The 17,557-nt window shown below is 43.2% G+C and overlaps 1 protein-coding gene across 4 annotated transcripts in view; it reads right to left on the bottom strand.

Moving 5' to 3' along the window:
* SH3TC1 (SH3 domain and tetratricopeptide repeats 1) overlaps positions 1 to 17,557 on the bottom strand; it is a 40,262-nt gene that overhangs the window by 13,491 nt on the left and 9,214 nt on the right. For 3 of the 4 annotated variants that reach the window (XM_081207601.1, XM_081207603.1, XM_081207602.1), the window contains exons 2-8: positions 12,259 to 12,514; positions 10,892 to 11,019; positions 7,869 to 7,974; positions 5,696 to 5,836; positions 4,308 to 4,470; positions 3,187 to 3,260; positions 109 to 313 (exon numbers count right to left, since the gene is read on the bottom strand). In XM_081207601.1, the coding sequence (XP_081063727.1) occupies positions 109 to 313; positions 3,187 to 3,260; positions 4,308 to 4,470; positions 5,696 to 5,836; positions 7,869 to 7,974; positions 10,892 to 11,019; positions 12,259 to 12,493 (1,052 nt within the window). In that variant the 5' untranslated portion in view covers positions 12,494 to 12,514. Of the gene's footprint in view, positions 1 to 108; positions 314 to 3,186; positions 3,261 to 4,307; positions 4,471 to 5,695; positions 5,837 to 7,868; positions 7,975 to 10,891; positions 11,020 to 12,258; positions 12,515 to 15,003; positions 16,134 to 17,557 lie in introns of those variants that run through there. The other variant, XM_081207600.1, reaches the window with a different exon arrangement.

Consider the following 17,557-nt stretch of genomic DNA (forward strand, 5'->3'; position numbering starts at 1 on the left):
GATGTGCATTCATGACCTCCGATGCACAGCAGTAGAAACATTCCTAAAAGTGGAATTTGTTGGTGGATAGAGTAACTGCCTGGCTTTATGGTCATCCATAGTACTTACTCTGCTGCAGTCATCTCGAAGTCATCAGGTTTGACATGGCTACTCTGCACAAAACCAACTTGGCCAGTAGGGGCATGTCTTCCCACAAACCACTTCATGCATTTCATAAAGTAGCCAATAATTTCAATTCTGTCTCCTTTCTGGAAGCCAATTTCCTCAGGCACAGCACTTTCGTGGCTAACAATTGCTACAGAAAATCCTGTGGCTGAATAACAAAGAATTGGAAAATACAGTAACTTATTTAAAATAAATAAAAAATTCCTTCCAGTAGCACCTTAAAGACCAACTAAGTTAGTCTTATTTAACTTATTTAAAATAAGTCTTATAACTTATTTAAAATAAGGTATCAAGGCAATATGTTGTCAACATCATTACTTTTAGTATTACAAGTCACATGAAAAATAAGAGTAAATAGATTTTGATGTAACAAAGAGCAAAGAGGTGATTTAGTTGGGTTGAGTGGGACTTGCTGCATGCCATAATTGGATGCTACAGGTGACTAAATAATAATAATAATAATAATAATAATAATAATAATAATAATAATAATAATAATTTATTATTTATACCCTGCCCACCTGCCTGGGTTTCCCCAGCCACTCTAGTGTCAGCACAGCCATTCTCAGTTACAGCATTTGCAGGTGGTGAGAAGGGACTCACAGTAATGATAAGCAGGGATCCCCCTGGCCCAGTGTGGACTAAAGTAGTTACTCACACCAGCAAGAACAGGCCATATATCAGAGATAAAAACACAGAGACCAGACCCTCCCACAAACCCAGAAGTCAACTTTGTTCCCGTATCTACTTAGGCAACACTATTAAAAGACCCCAAAATGTCAGCTAACACCCAGGATTCGGGGAGGGACAAAACATAAATAAAACAAAAGACAGAGGATATTTTCTCTAGTGATGTGGATAGCAAGCAGGGGAATAACAATTTCGAGAGTGAAAAATGGGAGCGTGTGGACCCTTCATGTATCAATCAGGCACCAATAATACTGGATCTGAATGACGCATTTGTGAGATTATGTTACCATCTGAATCAGGACACAGCCTAGGACTGGTTAGGGCCAGTTCAGCCTTGAAGCTCACTGTGTGACTTGGACCAGTGTTTCCCAACCTTTTTTGGGCAAAGGCACACTTGTTTCATGAAAAAAATCTCGAGGCAAGCCACGCCCCCTCCAGCCAGCCGATTGGCTGGCCAGGAGGCGTGGCCGGATGGGATTCCCCTGCTCTCGCGGGGGCTGAGATGGGATTCCCCGCTCACGTGGGGGCGGATGGGATTCCCCGCTCACGTGGGGAAGGGCGTGATGCCCGCAACCCCACCTCCTGGGGCAGGCCCAGTAGCGAGCGGATGCGCAGGCCAAGTAGCGAGCGGCGATGGGATGTGGGAGCTCGCTCGCTTGTCGCCCCGTGTGTGCTCGCCGCCGCCGCCCCACCTCTCACCGCCCGACTCGCCCGCCTCCATGGAACACAAGGCAAAGTTCCACGGCACACTACTGTGCCGCGGAACACCGGTTGGGAAACACTGACTTGGACAATAGTACCTCAAAACCTGAGGGTTGCTATGAGAAGAAGTGGAAGGGGGAGAACCAAGCAATGATAGAGGACAGACAGACAACAAAACTATATAAATATGCAACACACCAACACAAAGTATAAAACACCCAAGCCAGCTTTGCAGCGTTGACATAGGGCTCATTCACACTTCCACTTGCCATGCTACTTTCCCCGAGAAAACCTGCAGTTTAGTGCTGAATCGGAACAAACACAACTGGGTTTTCTGTGATTGCCGTTTGTTCTGGTTTATTGCTAAAGAGTGGATTTCCTGGGGGAAAGCAGTGGGACAAAGGCAAAACCGCCTGGGGGCCTCCTATGATAAACAATGATGCAACATGGCTGGTTGTCCTGGGCAAACTGGTTTCAAAGCATAGGCATTGCCACAAGGTCAAATTCCCAACTTTTTATTTTTTATTTAATCTTTATTGATTTTATGCAATGAATCACAGTTGTAACTCTCCATCAGTAGTGTAAATAAAAGAAGTAAAAAAACGTTGGGAATAAGGTAAATTTATTCCTGTATTGAGACTTCCCTCCTTCCCAACCTGGGCTCTCTACATTTCTATATCAACTGCATATTAAACAGCATCTATTTCGCAGTTATCCAATACGTCCAAGAATTATATCACATTGCAGGAGTCATTCAAAGCCTGCCAAATATTTTACATGTTTACAGTGATCTTTTAAATATCGTCTGCATTTATCCCATTCTCTGTTAAATTGTTGATCTTCTTGATTCCTAGCTTTCCCTGTCAATCTTGCCATCTCAGCATACTCAGATAATTTTGTCTGCCATTCTGTTTTTGTCAGTATAAATTCCCAGTTTACCAGCGAGCCCAGTCTGCAGCAGCACACAGTGCTAGGAGGGACCACAGTCTTTCCCCATATGGTTTGCCTGGCTGTGGGGAAGGGGCTTCCCAAACCAGGGAACCAATCAGAGACAGGGCTCTGGCTTCTCTGGGCAGCGCCTGGAGTGGAGCTGATTGAGACTCCCTTGGTCAGTCTGCTCCCAGGGCGGAAAAGGAGGCCCACGCCTGCTCTCCCCCCCCCCCCACCGCTTTCTTCTGTAGTATAGTCTCCTTTTACAGGGGAATCCCACCTCCAGCATTGCTATGGACACAGCTGGTTGCTGATTCTCAAGGCCTGAGAGAAATTTTTTTACCAGCAGACGGATTGGCTATGGTTCTGTGGGGTTTTTCCCTACCTCATAAAGGGACCCCTGACCATTAGGTCCAGTCGTGACCGACTCTGGGGTTGCGGCGCTCATCTCACTTTATTGATCGAGGGAGCCGGCGTACAGCTTCTGGGTCATGTGGCCAGCAGGACTAAGCCACTTCTGGTAAACCAGAGCAGTGCAGAGAAATGCCATTTACCTTCCCGCCAGAGCGGGACCTATTTATCTACTTGCACTTTGATGTGCTTTCGAACTGCAAGGCACAAAATGGACTTTTCTCATTTCCGTTCTTGTCACAACTCATCAGAACTATTACAACTTCTGTCTTAATAGCAGTTACTTACCTATTTGATTTGTGGCTGCAGATTCATTTCTTACAGCAAAATCAGCAGAGTCTGTGTTTTCTTTCAGAAACCATCTAGCATGGGAAAGGTTCAAGGAAATTAGCCTGGCCTGCCATAACAGTAATAGCAATTTTAACATAAGGTCAATTTCAGTGCTCATTTGGTTATAAGAAAGGGAAACTGCACCAAAGGCAGAAAGGTAGAGAAATGATGGAGCATATTAATACAGTTTCCTGGTGATGCAAAACACCACTGTTCAAGGCACACTTAACTCTGCTGGATTGTGGCTGCTTATATATATTATCTAACTGCTGTTGCTAAATTTAGATTTGCAAGAGAGCTATGTTAAAATATTCACTGTGAAATGTTACACTTAGTTTTTAGCATATAAAGCTGATAACCTAAAGCCCTACGCACTATTCTATATAGCAATGTTTATTCCAAATGGAAAATGGCAGAGCTTTCAAGACCGCTCATTTCATCATCGGAAGCCATCAATTAAAAAAGCAAAGCAACATCAGGGCTATGCAAAACAATTCCCTGTTGCATTCAGTGAATTCTTGAGATGGCATTTGGAACATGCCTGCAAGCCATGCTTGTCTGCAGTGAGTGACCACACATGGAAGGCTGTGCGTTCAGAAGGAAGGTGGAATTCTGCCCTCTTCATGCTGGTGCTGCATGCATGGCCAAGAGTCATGTGTCAACGTGGAAGGGCCCACGTGATCCTACTGCTGCCCTCAAACATTCATTGAACAAATCCAGGGCGTCTGTGTCTTCTGAACACCTCTGCCATTGCACACTCTTTTCATATGTTTGTTTTGTATGGTAAGCTGGCCAATCTTTTTCTTTTTCTTTTTTTAGACAAATGGCTATATTTTGTGTGCAGGTTGGATATGGCATACGTTCAAGGAGATAAAAATTCTTGCCATGCATAGAAAATGCTGTCACTTTCACTAGACATCAAAACATTTAAATATTAATCCTTCTCCATCTGCTGTAAAACTGGGAGGAAATTATGAAGAAATGAGCATGTACTTTTATTACAGAACAGTCATTTGGTGTATATTTGCAAGTACACGTGCGCACACAGGTGGAACTGAAAGTTAAGTTCAGAGACCTACTGATGGAACGGGATCAGGGGCTCTGGCAAGCCCTTCGCGAGGTTTCCCCCCATTTCTTCAGGAGCTTTCTCAGTAGCGGACCAATTCAGCTGGTGAATTGCGACTCCAGCGTCTGCAGCTCTTCTCTCACTTACGTTTTCATTATGATATACAAAGAAGGTACCTTAAGAAAAAAGCTGTATTTGAAAACATATCAAGTATTTTTGCAGTCATTTTAACATGAGCCACATAAAATGAACCCCAAATGAGCCAACCCAGACCCTGTGGGAGCGGCGTTTCTCTCTCTGAAACATGAAGTACACTCTGACCATTGTCTTTTCTTTTATGTTTGATGCTGTTAAATCAAATAAGGGGTGGTGATGAAGGTTTTATGGTCGTATTTGCAGGGGGTTGGACTAGATGACCTTTGGTGGACCCCTTCCAACTCTAAAATTCTATGATTCTGTGGTTCTATGCGTTGTTGGTTTATTTGATGTGTGGGAGGTGTGATCCTGATGTATATTGTGCTCTAGAAGGCTTAGTTTGGTCAGAATCAAGTATATGCTTCTAGGTAAAGGTAAAGGTACCCCTGACCATTAGGTCCAGTCGTGACCGACTCTGGGGTTGCGGCGCTCATCTCACTTTATTGGCCGAGGGAGCCGGCATACAGCTTCTAGGTCATGTGGCCAGCATGACTAAGCCGCTTCTGGCGAACCAGAGCAGCACACGGAAACGCTGTTTACCTTCCCGCCAGAGCGGGACCTATTTATTTACTTGCACTTTGACGTGCTTTCGAACTGCTAGGTTGGCAGGAGCAGGGACCGAGCAACAGGAGCTCACCCCGTCACGGGGATTCGAACCGCCAACCTTCTGATCGGCAAGTCCTAGGCTCTGTGGTTTAACCCACCTGCCTAGGTGGGTTACATTACTTCTGGGTAAATGAGTCACCATAGCCACTAGAGGGCTGTGAAAATTTGTATCCTAGGCTCTTTAGACTCATCTGTTGTTGTTAGTCGTGTCCGACTCTTCGTGACCCCATGGAGCAGAGCACGCCAGGCACTCCTGTCTTCCACTACTCATGTACTATCTGAAACCAATGGGGTGCACTGGTTGCTGGATGTGAAATATATTGGCATTATTTTTAGCTCTCCCACCCCACTATCAAGTCCTGGGCAAACAGGGGTTTCAGGAAAACCAGGCAGGGAAATGTTTTTCCCCTTTTTCCACTAACCCCCTTGCCCTGAAGAGTTGGACCCCTGGCTGGAAGCTCCTCCTTCTACTGATAGGGGCCCCCACACCGCGGCATTTTGTAATATGGAATATTCAACATTTGTTCCCAAAGATCATCATGTAATTTAACTCCATGAATATTTAGTATTTCCGGACAATTACTAATACAAACTCAGTACCTTCTTGAATTAATAGGCCTCTGTATATCATACCAAGACATTCCTCATCAAGACTAACATCAATTCCAACTGATTCCTCTGATGAAGAGAGCCAGAAATAATCATCTAGCAACAGATTCTCCATACAATGATTTAAAAAACCTGCCGAAGAAATTTTTTCAGTGTAAGTGGGTTTTTTTTTAAAGTCCCTTTTTCATAAAGCCGGTAATAGCAGAAACAAGGGCAGGTAACAAGGTGTAGCTGACCTGTGAGTAGTTCCAAGATCACTGTTTTAGATTGCTGGTTTTTTTTATTGAAATGCATCTTATCATTTTGTAACAGTTTTATGTGAACTGTCTTGCGAGATCTTTGCCTTAAAAGGTGGCCTAGAAATAAAATATCCTGGCCAGGGCATGTTTTCGCTCGGAATAAGATTGATGATGTTTTTTTCTAATCTGCATAGTGTTTGTGTCTGCTATAACCTTTTGGAAGCAAAGACAGCAAAGGTTATTTGAACCCCTTTCATCCATAAACTAATTCTGCCCACCCTCAATGAGATGAACCCTTTAGGGGGCCGATTTTGAAAACTAGGGCAAGAGGGCTGTGCATGTAACCTACTTTTTATGCATTTCTGAATTCAGTTCATTTGTCGTAACAGAGATGAAACAAACTTTTTAAAAGTAAAGAAAAAGGACTTGAAAGCAAGCATGGAGAATATAAACTATTTGCTCTATGCTCTGGTAACCTCAAAGTTAGATTCCTGCAGCATGTTATACGTAGGGCTGCCTCTGAAGATGGTTCAGAAACTTCAGCTGGTGCAGAATTTGGCAGCCAGATTGATTACTGGGGCAAAATGGTTCAGGCACATTACACCGATCCTGGCTGGACTACAGTAGCTGACAATTAGTTTTCGGGTCCAATTCAAAGTGCTGGTTCTGGATCGACTACATGGAATTGGCAGAAATGACAGGCAGAATCCGAGACCAGGGAGAAGAGTTGGTGAAAGAAGACTGGAAGAAATTTAAAGACTATTTACAGAAATATTGTAAAATTAATGAATGTTAGAAGGATGTTGGATAGAAACTAAGGGGTTTCCAGCTGTAATGCTTTAGGAGATACGAAAAAAAAGGTTTATAAATGGGTAAAAGCTTAATGGTAAGGATTTGCTGAACTAACAAATTGAAGTGGAATACAAAGAAGGGAGGTATGAGGAGGTCTGGGGAAATAAGCGTAAGGAAGAGATGGTATGGAAAATTATTTGTTTTTTAACTGTTTTTATGTTGTATTTTGTATTTTGTTTCTTTTTAATTTTTAATTTTTTCATTGTTATATTTTAAAAAAAACTTTAATAAATATCTTTTGGGGGAAAAACCAAAGTGCTGGTTCTGACCTATAAAGGCTTAAAATGGCTCAGGACCACAATACCTCAAGGACTGCCTCTTTCCATATGAATCTACCTGGACCCTGAGATCATCATCTGAGACCCTCCTTCACGTGCTTCCTCCACAAGAGGTCCGGAGGGTGGCAACGTGAGAACGGGGCCTTCTCTGCAGTGGCTCCCTGTCTGTGGAATGCTCTCCCCAGGGAAGTTCGCCTTCATTATACACCTTTAGGCGCCAGGCAATAATGTTCCTCTTCAATCAGGCCTTTGGCTTATTAACACCCGGTGCCCTATTAAATGTGTTGTTGGATGGGGGACTGTTAGTTTGCTTTTTGTTCTTACTTTTATTATGTACTTTGTGCTTTTTATTTTGTAATTTTATGTTGTGAACCACCCTGAAATCTACAGATGAAGGGCAGGGTATAATAAAATAAAATAAATAAAATATCATTGTCATCATCATCATAGTGCTCAATTATGTACTTTTAGTTTATGACACCCATCTTCAGCCAAACAGAAATGGAGAGTTTACAGCCCTCAGTTTTATCTAGTGGAAGCTATGCTGATAAATATTTCATCCTTACAAGTGTTTTCACTTTGAGTAATGAGTAAAAACCCTTCCATTTTCAAGCCCTTTGGTACCTGTAAAAATCAAACAGCATGTTTCCAAAAAAGAAAGCAGAAAAAATAGCAAGCATTGAAAAAAGCTGGTTTATATTTCTTACTATGAAGAAATGTACTGTGAGGACTTATATTTACAATAGCAACAATCACAAAGAAATCTTAACTTTCCTATAGGCAGAAGTGCTTTACCAAGGGAATAATAAGTTACAAACTTCCAGATTTCTTCAAAGGTCCAAAATGTCACCACTATTAGTTGGTCTTCACTGTGAATGGACAGCAGCCTGGCAGACAACTCCTAAGAAAGGCAAAAACACCCATGTGTTGCTGATTGTTGCTTTTGATTAAATTTATATCCTGTCCTTCCTCCCAAGGGAGCCTAGGGCAGCGAACAAGTCATGAAACAATACAAATTCTTTGCAACATCTTTAAAATATATATATATTTAAAAGCAGTTCCAATACAGATGAAGACAATACATATACAGTATGTGAGTCCTATGGAAGGAACCAGTTAAATCATATATGAGCTAAAAGAGAAAAAACCATGGTGGAAATAATTAAACCACAAGTTTGCCCCAAGAGAAACAGACCTACGGAAGCTACATTAGTGATTGGAGTGAGAAAGAGCAACCCAGCTGCAACCGAGTAAAGCAAAAAAGCATACATGTATTTTGCAACTAGGGCTTTTTTCCTAGAAAAAGAGGTGCCAGAACTCGGTTCTGGTGAGTTCCAGCTGGAAAGAGAAGCCCTGCATGTGTTAATAGGAATGTAAGTTGAGTGGTCAATGTACACAACTGGCCATTGTGCAGAGTCACCAGGTTTCAGAGAATGTGCACATAATCCTGCGAGTTTATCTTTGAGATCACCTTATGCCATATCTGCCACCAGACCATTTCGATTTGCGGAACTGGCACTGCTACAGGTGCCACATAATAATTGTTCAGTGTTCGAAAGAAATCAATCTTTTAGTGTGCCAGCACTCACAATTTGAGACGCCCTGCCTACTGACATCAGGCGAGCACCTTCATTGGACTTTTCTCAGTGCCTACTAAAAACATTTTTGTTTAGACAAAGACTAACCAGATATGCAGAATGTTCACATATGTTTTAATCCATTTTTAGCTTATTGCTGTTTTAATTAATTTGAACATTTTAAATAATTTTAACTGTTTTTTACTGATCATTGTATTGTTTTGTAAATTGCTTTGAGATTTTTTTTATTCTTATTTTATAATCAAGTGGTATATAAATTGTATGAAACAAACAAACCTTTCGTGAAGAGAGAATTCCATATTCCCAGTCAATATACGTAATTTCCAACAGGTCTTGGGAAATGAGCATATCTTTACTGAGTTTTATACATTCTCCAGATATGATGCATAATCTCCAAAGGGAATAAAAATAAAAATAAATAAAATATTGTCCAGTAGCACCTTATAAACTAAGGTGCTACTGGACCATTTTTTTTCTTCTACTGTGTCAGACCAACACGGCTACCCACCTGAATCTAGAATCTCCAAAGAGGTTTGGGCATGTGTCAATTACATTTGGTACATTTGCTGGGTAATATGCACATTGTCTGGTTAGTATGCAGAGTCTCCTAGAAACATGCCATTTTCTATTTCTTGTTCAGAAGTGTGCAATCTGCACTCCCTGGGCTGCTTCAGTGCCAATCTATGATCTTACATGGGCCACAACATACCCAGCCAAGCTGCAGGGAAAAGAAGTGGGGGCCCTCTAGATAAATCCTAAATTTTGTCTGCTGTCCAGGTCCCTTCTCACCAACCTGACCTGGATGCTGAGCAGCACAAGGGGCAGTGAAGAGGAAGGAAAGTTTTAACCAGCAGAGGCAAAGAAGGCTGGACTTGGACTAATCTTTCAGCAGTGGACTGAGCCAGAAATGACAGTGGGAAGGATTAGCGGTACTTCACACCCTTTCTCTCCCAGACCTCTTGCCTGGTGAAATATCCCTTCCCCTGCATTTCCCCATGATAACTGGGCCCCTTGCTACTATTCAACTTAAGAGCAGCGGTGGTGGGGATGCATCAGAATGATGGCAGGGGGAGGGAAGGTTTAAACCAGTGTTTCCCAACCTTTTTCGGGCAAAGGCACACTTGTTTGATGAAAAAAATCTCGAGGCACACCACCATTACAGCCCCGTGACGTCAGCGCGCAGCGTCACGCCGGGAGAGACGCACGAAAGTGTAAGTTTCAATTTTTTCCCCTCCCCCTTGCCGGGGAACCTCCAAGCTTTGGGGGTGGGGGGGGAGGAGGCAGCAAAGCGAGGCAGGAAGGAGAGCGTGGCTTGGCTGGGTGAGCTTTGGCAGGGGCAGGGAATGAGAGCCGCGAGGCGGGCGCTGCGGACGGAGGCGCTGCCCGCCGAGCTCGCAGGCAGCCAGGCAGGCAGACGGCGAGAGCCCCGCGCTGGGCGGCCTCTCCTCGCCGCCCCGCCTCTCGCCGCCCGACTCGCCCGCCTCCCTCCAGGCAACATCTCGCGGCACACCAGGCAACATCTCGCGGCACACTAGTGTGCCGCGGAACAGTGGTTGGGAAACACTGGTTTAAACTTTCCTTTCCCTGCAATTCCCCTTGTGTGGCTCAGAAGACGGGGGAGCAGCTGAGAGTGGGGGGGAAGAGAGCAGGACTGCGGGGGTGGGGTGGGGTGGAGCTAATCTTCATCCAGAGAGGACCTTCCTGTCGCTCATGGCACATTGCAATAATCCTTCTTGGGTTGAATTGTGAGGAAAGTGGGGAGGGGGTGGAAACGCCTCCTGGGAAGCAAAGTGGGCGGAAAGAGATTCCTATCTGTGCCAGGCGCCTGAAAGCAGCAAGTGGTCCTGTGAATATCCCTCCTCTCAGGCCATTTAGGGCTTTCAAAGATGAATACTATAACTGGCCTGAGAATACAGCAGGTGCTGTTATTTCAGCTTTATAGCATTCTGAGCGTTGGCAGCCAAGTTGACAGCTTTGCTTTATCATAAAGCACCAAGAAATAAGGTTGGCTTCAGCTACAGAGCTAAAATTATTGCCCCCTTAAGTTGTGACCATTTTGTGCTTTGCAGGTAACAGAGACAGGGATGCCCAGCCATATTTTCTACACGAGGGATAGCAGGCTGTGCAAAAACAATTCCCATGGCTTATTATAGATCCTGGAAGCTTAATTTTGTGGCACTGAAGGCAATTGTGGATAATAACTGGTTGTAAATGACTTACACAGAAAACTGCCCTGGCTTTTTTGTCATCGTTTTCCAGAAGACGAAGTCGTCCTCTCAGATAACCCTGCAGCTGAGAGTCAGGAAGCCCAGTCTTACATCTTACCATGGTTACCTTCAGGGGTAAATCTGAAAATATGTGTTTGGTAGACTGTGAATATGAACATATGATTAACCTACCTTATACTGAAGTCAGATTACTTCATCTAGCTTAGAACTGTCTACTTTGATTGGCAGTGGCTTGCAGATGCCTCTTCCTTTTGCAAAAGGATATGTGACTATTTGCAGTATTTCACTTTCTTATTATGAAAGACAAGGAATAAAGACTATACTCTATATACTAAATATAAATAAATAAATGTGGTAAAAATTAGAATACCAACAGTAGTACAGTTCTATGCATATTAACTCAGAAGTAAGTACCGCTATGGAACTTAAAAAGGTAAAGGTACCCCTGCCCGTATGGGCCAGTCGTGTCCGACTCTAGGGTTGTGCGCCCATCTCACTTAAGAGGCCAGGGGCCAGCACTGTCCGAAGACACTTCCGGGTCACATGGCCAGCATGACGAAGCTGCTCTGGCGAGCCAGCACCAGCGCCACACATGGAAACGCCGTTTACCTTCCCGCTAGAAAGCGGTACCTATTTATCTACTTGCACTTAAGGGTGTTTTCGAACTGCTAGGTGGGCAGGAGCTGGGACCGAAAGATGGGAGCTCACCCCGCCGCAGGGATTCGAACCGCCGACCATGCGATCGGCAAGCCCTAGGCACTGAGGTTTTACCCACAGCGCCACCCACGTCCCTTACTATGGAACTTACTTCCAAGTAATTGTACCTATCTAAAACATCAGAAATGTCAAAAAGATATTTTCATCATGTATAGCAGAAATATTCCATTGTTAAAAATGTGTTGAATAATATTATGAGCAGAAACACTGGGAATTTAAGTAATGAAGCATGCAGAGTAATCCCCTGAACCACAGCCAGTTGAATGCAAGCTGAATGCATTCATGAATGCAAATTATCCCCTTACTTAACAGAACTTCAATTGAGACACTCCTTTTTCTAAGAAAAAAACCAAATAAATAATACGTTACCCCTGTGATTTTCCCTTTTAGACTGCAATGCTACCATAATTGACATAGTTTCACTGGCAACATATGAGTATTGAAGGAGATTGAACTATTCTTCTTCTTCTTCAGGTATCTGAAGAAGTGTGCATGCACATAAAAGTTCATACCAATAACAAACTTAGTTGGTCTCTAAGGTGCTACTGGGGGGGAATTTAATTTTATTATTATTATTGTTATTATTATATGTTTGAGGGTTGAGGAGAGGCGAAACAACTGGAGGACGTTAACAGGCCTTACCTTTTTGCTGCTGCTGCTGCTGCAATGCAGTTCTCTCATTCACATTGGACAAAGGCACAAGCTTGCAAGGAGAGGTGCTCTCTCCCAGTAGCTCGGCGTTCTCTTCCCAGCTGGTTTTCTGCTTGGGTTGCAGGTGTGAGGGAGAGATGCAAGGATTCTTTCCCTCTGTGACAGCATCATACTCAGAAACAGATGTGCCAAATTGTTCTTCTCCTGTTGCTACTGAGGACTCCATCTTTTTCAGGTACTACCAGCTCTATAAAAAGCAAATTACCACACAAACTCTGTTGGTGTCGCTGACGTGATATAGTATTGTGGCTATGAGACTGAGCTACCACGTCCACTAAAGAACTCAAGAAAATGTCTCTCATGAGAAAAAGAATTTGTTTCTAGATAACAGTCACAGCTGCAGAAGTCCAAGACTATAGTTTTTAAGCAGGCTATATTAAGGTGGATTGAGTGGCTAATAATAACAAGAACATTAAAAGCATCTAATATGGTGAAGGTACCTTTGGATCAATCAGTGACTGTTGGTATTGTTCAGCAATTGATGGCTGAACAATTAAAAATGATCTGATCAATGTTTGATGAAAATGAAGAAAATGAACCAGATGATAATGGAAAAAAGGAGTCAGAGGAATATGAGGCAGAAAATGGAAATGGGGAATACACAGAGGCCCCAGACCAAACTGATGAAAAGTTGGCAGGACTAGATCAAGAAATGATAAAATGGAAGGAACCTGGTGGACATGTGGAAAGGGAAAGGGAAATGGAGATGACCTCCATACAAGGATTTAGAGGAGAAGTAGAAGATAAAGTCACAAATGATTTGGATAACTATCTGGATATAGTGTTGATGAAGTGAAGAGCAGAAAAAAGCTTTCAGTCTTCATTCCTGGCCTTTTTAAAGTTTTAGCAGAGAGAAAGTACTTTGCATACAATCTGGAGTGAATTAAGAGAATGTTGCTATTAAAACCATGGCGCTATCTCTGGAAAAAGGCTGGGGAAAATAAAAATGGAAGGTCTAAGAGGTGGAGATTGGGATACCATTGTAAACACAACAGGACACGGAGCTGAACATATGGATCTGGATATGAAAACAAGCAGATATATAATGAGAAACAAAAATAGAATACTGGTCCAATGTGTGATCTTAGCGGAGGGACTATGGACATGGATGGAATAATTTAGTATTATTCAGTATGGAGTAATGATGTGGGGAATTAATAAAGGTAAAATTAAAATGGTTAAAATTCATTAATAATAATAATGGGTGGTGGTTCTTCTTAATCTTCTTTGGATCAAAGCTGGTTTGGAGGAAACACATAAAAATGCAGTATTTCATATGATACAGGATATGGGTTGTTGCTAACATTGTGGGTGCACATATTCCCAAAGTAGTGTTGGGATCACACTGGACCGGATGGGAGCATGGACACAGTCCTAGTTACAGTTGCCACCTGACCACCCAGGACCAAGGCAGGATCCAGGAGCACCCTTAAGCCGCTGATCTTTCAAGAAGCCCCGTATATTTTAAAGTAAGCAACCCCCATCCAGAACAGGCTGCGCAGCTAATCCTGGATTAGTTCTCCTATTGCACCTCTCTGTCTTTACATGATTAAACCTCAGCTTGTTAATCCACATCCAATTAATCATTGCTCCCAGATAAAAAAAATTAGACTTCTGCTGTCTCTCTGGAATCAAAGGAAAAGGAGAGATACAGCCAAGGCTCATAACCATATTCCTATTTATGGCACCCCGTCCTGCACCCAGAAGAGAACTGCTTTTCAGCAGCAAACACCAGAAACCCAACTAAATGGATGCCATCAATTGCCAAGGATTTGCTGGGGTGCATTTGGAGGGAAGAAGCAGGAGATGGGGGGGGGAGGGGCTGTTTCATCCTTTCCCGGCTGCCGTATTCCCTTTTTTCCCTTATTAACCTACAGCTGGGAGAAAGTGGCCAGGGAAATAAACTTTCAATAGTAAATTGCCCCTCCCGCTGCTTCTCCTTAATTATAAAATGGCCCCCACTTTGCACACCCATGGTAGACACCAGCTGGGAAGCTCTTGTTTACAGTTGTCATTCAGCTTTCATTCTGTTAACCCCCAAACTACACCAGCTGTCATTTTGACCTACATGGATAGGGGGAAAGACAGTGTAAAGTGTGCATATGGAAGTGGGGGGGAATGACTTAGGACTTAAGGGTTCATTGGATTTCATAATCTAGGAAGAGAAAATAATCTATCCTGTGCAAATTCCTGAAAAGCTGAGTTTTACATCAGTTTGCCATTCCACACACACACACACACACACCCGGCACCGCAACTATTTTATTTTACAGACTAATCCCCTTCTCTTCTCTTCTCTTCTCTTCTCTTCTCATGCATTCAGTCTTCCTGCAAAAAGCTGCGTTGGTTGCCCAGTATCTGAAATAGCTGCAGAGAGGCCCAGCCCAAGACATTTTGCTAGTTGAAGCAGAACGCCAAATGGTGCCTCACCCTAACCTCACGTTAAGGTCAAAGGACCATAGTAGGGAAAGTTATGTTGGCACTTGAGGCAGAAAAATCTCACAAGTGCCTCTTCCCGACAGTCAAAATACAACAACAACAAAATTAGAATAGCTAACAATTTGTTGCCCTTGTTCTGAAGTAAGCACCTCACTCTGCCTAATGATAGGGTCGGCCCCATGAGAGCCACAGAACTGAATCAAAACAAACAAAAAGTCTGAGAGAGAGTACACCTACCTCCCAGCCTTGCTGGTTCCCAATTTTCACTTCAGCAACATAAGGCACATTTTACCAGTTTTGTTCCAACTAATTCCCGATACATCCTTTCCTGTTTGAACCTCCCCCCACTTCTCTTTTCCTGTTGGCTCACATCTGATCTGGACAGTTTAGCTAACTCTGCAAGTTAGTTGACCATTAACAGACACTGTTAATCTTAGAGTCTCTTCTTTAAAACTGACTTGTTGCTCTTTGCCTGTTGAAATCCTGAACTCCAAGTTAGCAGATTATATCCCTTTTCTTGCTTTCAGCTTTTAGAACCAGCGCATCACTCAAGGGGCAGACTTCAGCTTTGCTTTTGCCTCCTGCAATCAACAGCAGAATAAATAGTGGGGCTCAAGTCTTCCTGACCAACAGCTCAGGCTGGAAGCCCTTCCCCAGGCCCCGTCAAGGGGGGACTCCCATGTTTACTCACTGGTGAAAAAATGCCAGTGTTCAGGGACCTGTCTTCTCACTTCATCTATCCTAGGCTGGAAGCCTTTGCACAGAAAACAGGCACTGTGCTGAGCCCTGGATCAAATGAAGCCCTAATAGGATCAATGATGGAACCACAATGGTTAAAAACATTTAACATATTGACTATAATCCAGCCAAATCACAACATAGTAAAGTAAAGGTGCAAGTCAGAGTGACACACAAGCAGCTCAGCAATGTTAGCACAGTTCCACTGGGTGTGCCAAAGGAACAATCACTGCATAAAAGGTCTTCTCTGACACATGGTCACCAACTTCATAGACCTAGGCAGCGGACACACCAAGATGGCCTCTGACTGAGACCTCAGTGTGCCGTCTGGATGGTATGGGTGCACATGGTCCATCACACAGCTCAGGCCCGTTTAGGGTTTTATAGCTTAAGCACTTTAAAATGGGCCAAGAAACAGCAGAAGTCAGTGCGTAGCTGGTGTAATACAGGAACTGGTGAAGCTGACTGTTGTGCACCCATTAGGACTGTGGCAGCCACAATCTGAACCAGCTGAAGTTTCCAGACTACCTCTAAAAGCAGCTGCACATAAAATGCATTACAGGAGTACAGTATGAACATGACCAGAGCATGGATCCCTGTGGCTAGGTCTACCTTCTCGAGAAACGTCTGCAGTTGGGTGAAGCTAATAAAACAATCCTGGCTACCAGATTTAAATGTTGCAATGTTTAATTATGCTTTTATGTATGTTAGAAGGCACCCAGAGGGGCTGGGGAAACCCAGTCAGATGGGTGGAGTGCAAACAAACAAGCAAACAAGCAAACAAGCAAACAAACAAACATTACCTGGGCTTCCCCAGTCAGGAGCACACAAACTTGTGACCCAGGGCTCTTACAATCAGTCTTCCTGACCAATGTAGTTTTTCTCAGTCTGGAACCATTCATGCTCATCTAGATTGAGTCCACATGGGTAGGTGTGGTTACTTACTATGCATTTGAAAACCCTCCCCTTGATTAGGTTAAATCATTACTAACACAACAATGTAATGTGATGCCTATACATCAGGCGACCAACTCCTTGATGACCACAATAAAATTAATGCTGAACACCAGATTCAATTCAACTCAGGGCTTATCTACCCGTAATCTTTTCCTGCTGCTTTCTTCTGGGGAAAACTGCTCTTTAGTGCTCAATTGGAGCAAACAGCAATTCAGGTTTTCTCCAGGTTGATGTTTGCTCTGGCTGAGCACAAAAGAGCAAGTTTTCCCTGGGAAAGGAGTGGGGCAAGGGGGAAACCACTCAGAGTTGTGCTTTCTAGACACGGAAGAAGCGGAAATGTGGATGAGCCCTCACAGGGGGTCTTCTTTAGCGGTCAATGAATATACAAGTCATAATGTTGTCACTGGAAGTAATTAATTTGACAGATCTATATAGATATGGTGACCTGACCTACAATAGAATGTATAATAGTTAATTGCAGCCCTATAACTTTCTCACTCATAGGTCATATTTGGCCCAGGAGGGGTCCCAATTTCACCCACAAGGCCATTTTCCAAAAACTATTTGATTTTAAGTGAATTGCCATCTCATCCAAATTCCAGATTTTGGTCAGGTGGTCATCCAGTCAAGTTATGCTGTTACTGAGAAGGGGGCAGAGGTCAAGAAAATTTAAATTAGACACGTTTTTGCCACATGTATGATTGATTTTGGCCTTTTCTAGCAACTATCACATCTTCTGCTTTCATAAATACTACTGGAAGGAATACAATTTTAAAAATCATAATTTGACTCCAGACTTAGGGCTTGTCTACATTCAAGCATTATTTAGCTGTTGGTTGACTTTCCCCTTATCTGAGTTAGACAAGAGTGATCTACACTCACATGTATTTCCGTTCATAACAGTAGCCTTCCCCTTCTAATGTGTTGGTTCTATTATGCAAAAAAAATATATCAAGAGGGCATGCAAAGAGGGCTTTTTGGTGTGTGTGTGTTAAACCCACTCAAAAGTGTGCAGAAGCACATAGGCAATTGTAAATTTTCTTGTGTGGTTTTCTGAGAGATGAAATGAAAGGGGGAGTGAACTAGAACGAGTTAC

The sequence above is a fragment of the Podarcis bocagei genome (genome assembly GCF_964188305.1).
Source record: "Podarcis bocagei genome assembly, chromosome: 9".
Lineage (NCBI taxonomy): Eukaryota > Metazoa > Chordata > Lepidosauria > Squamata > Lacertidae > Podarcis > Podarcis bocagei.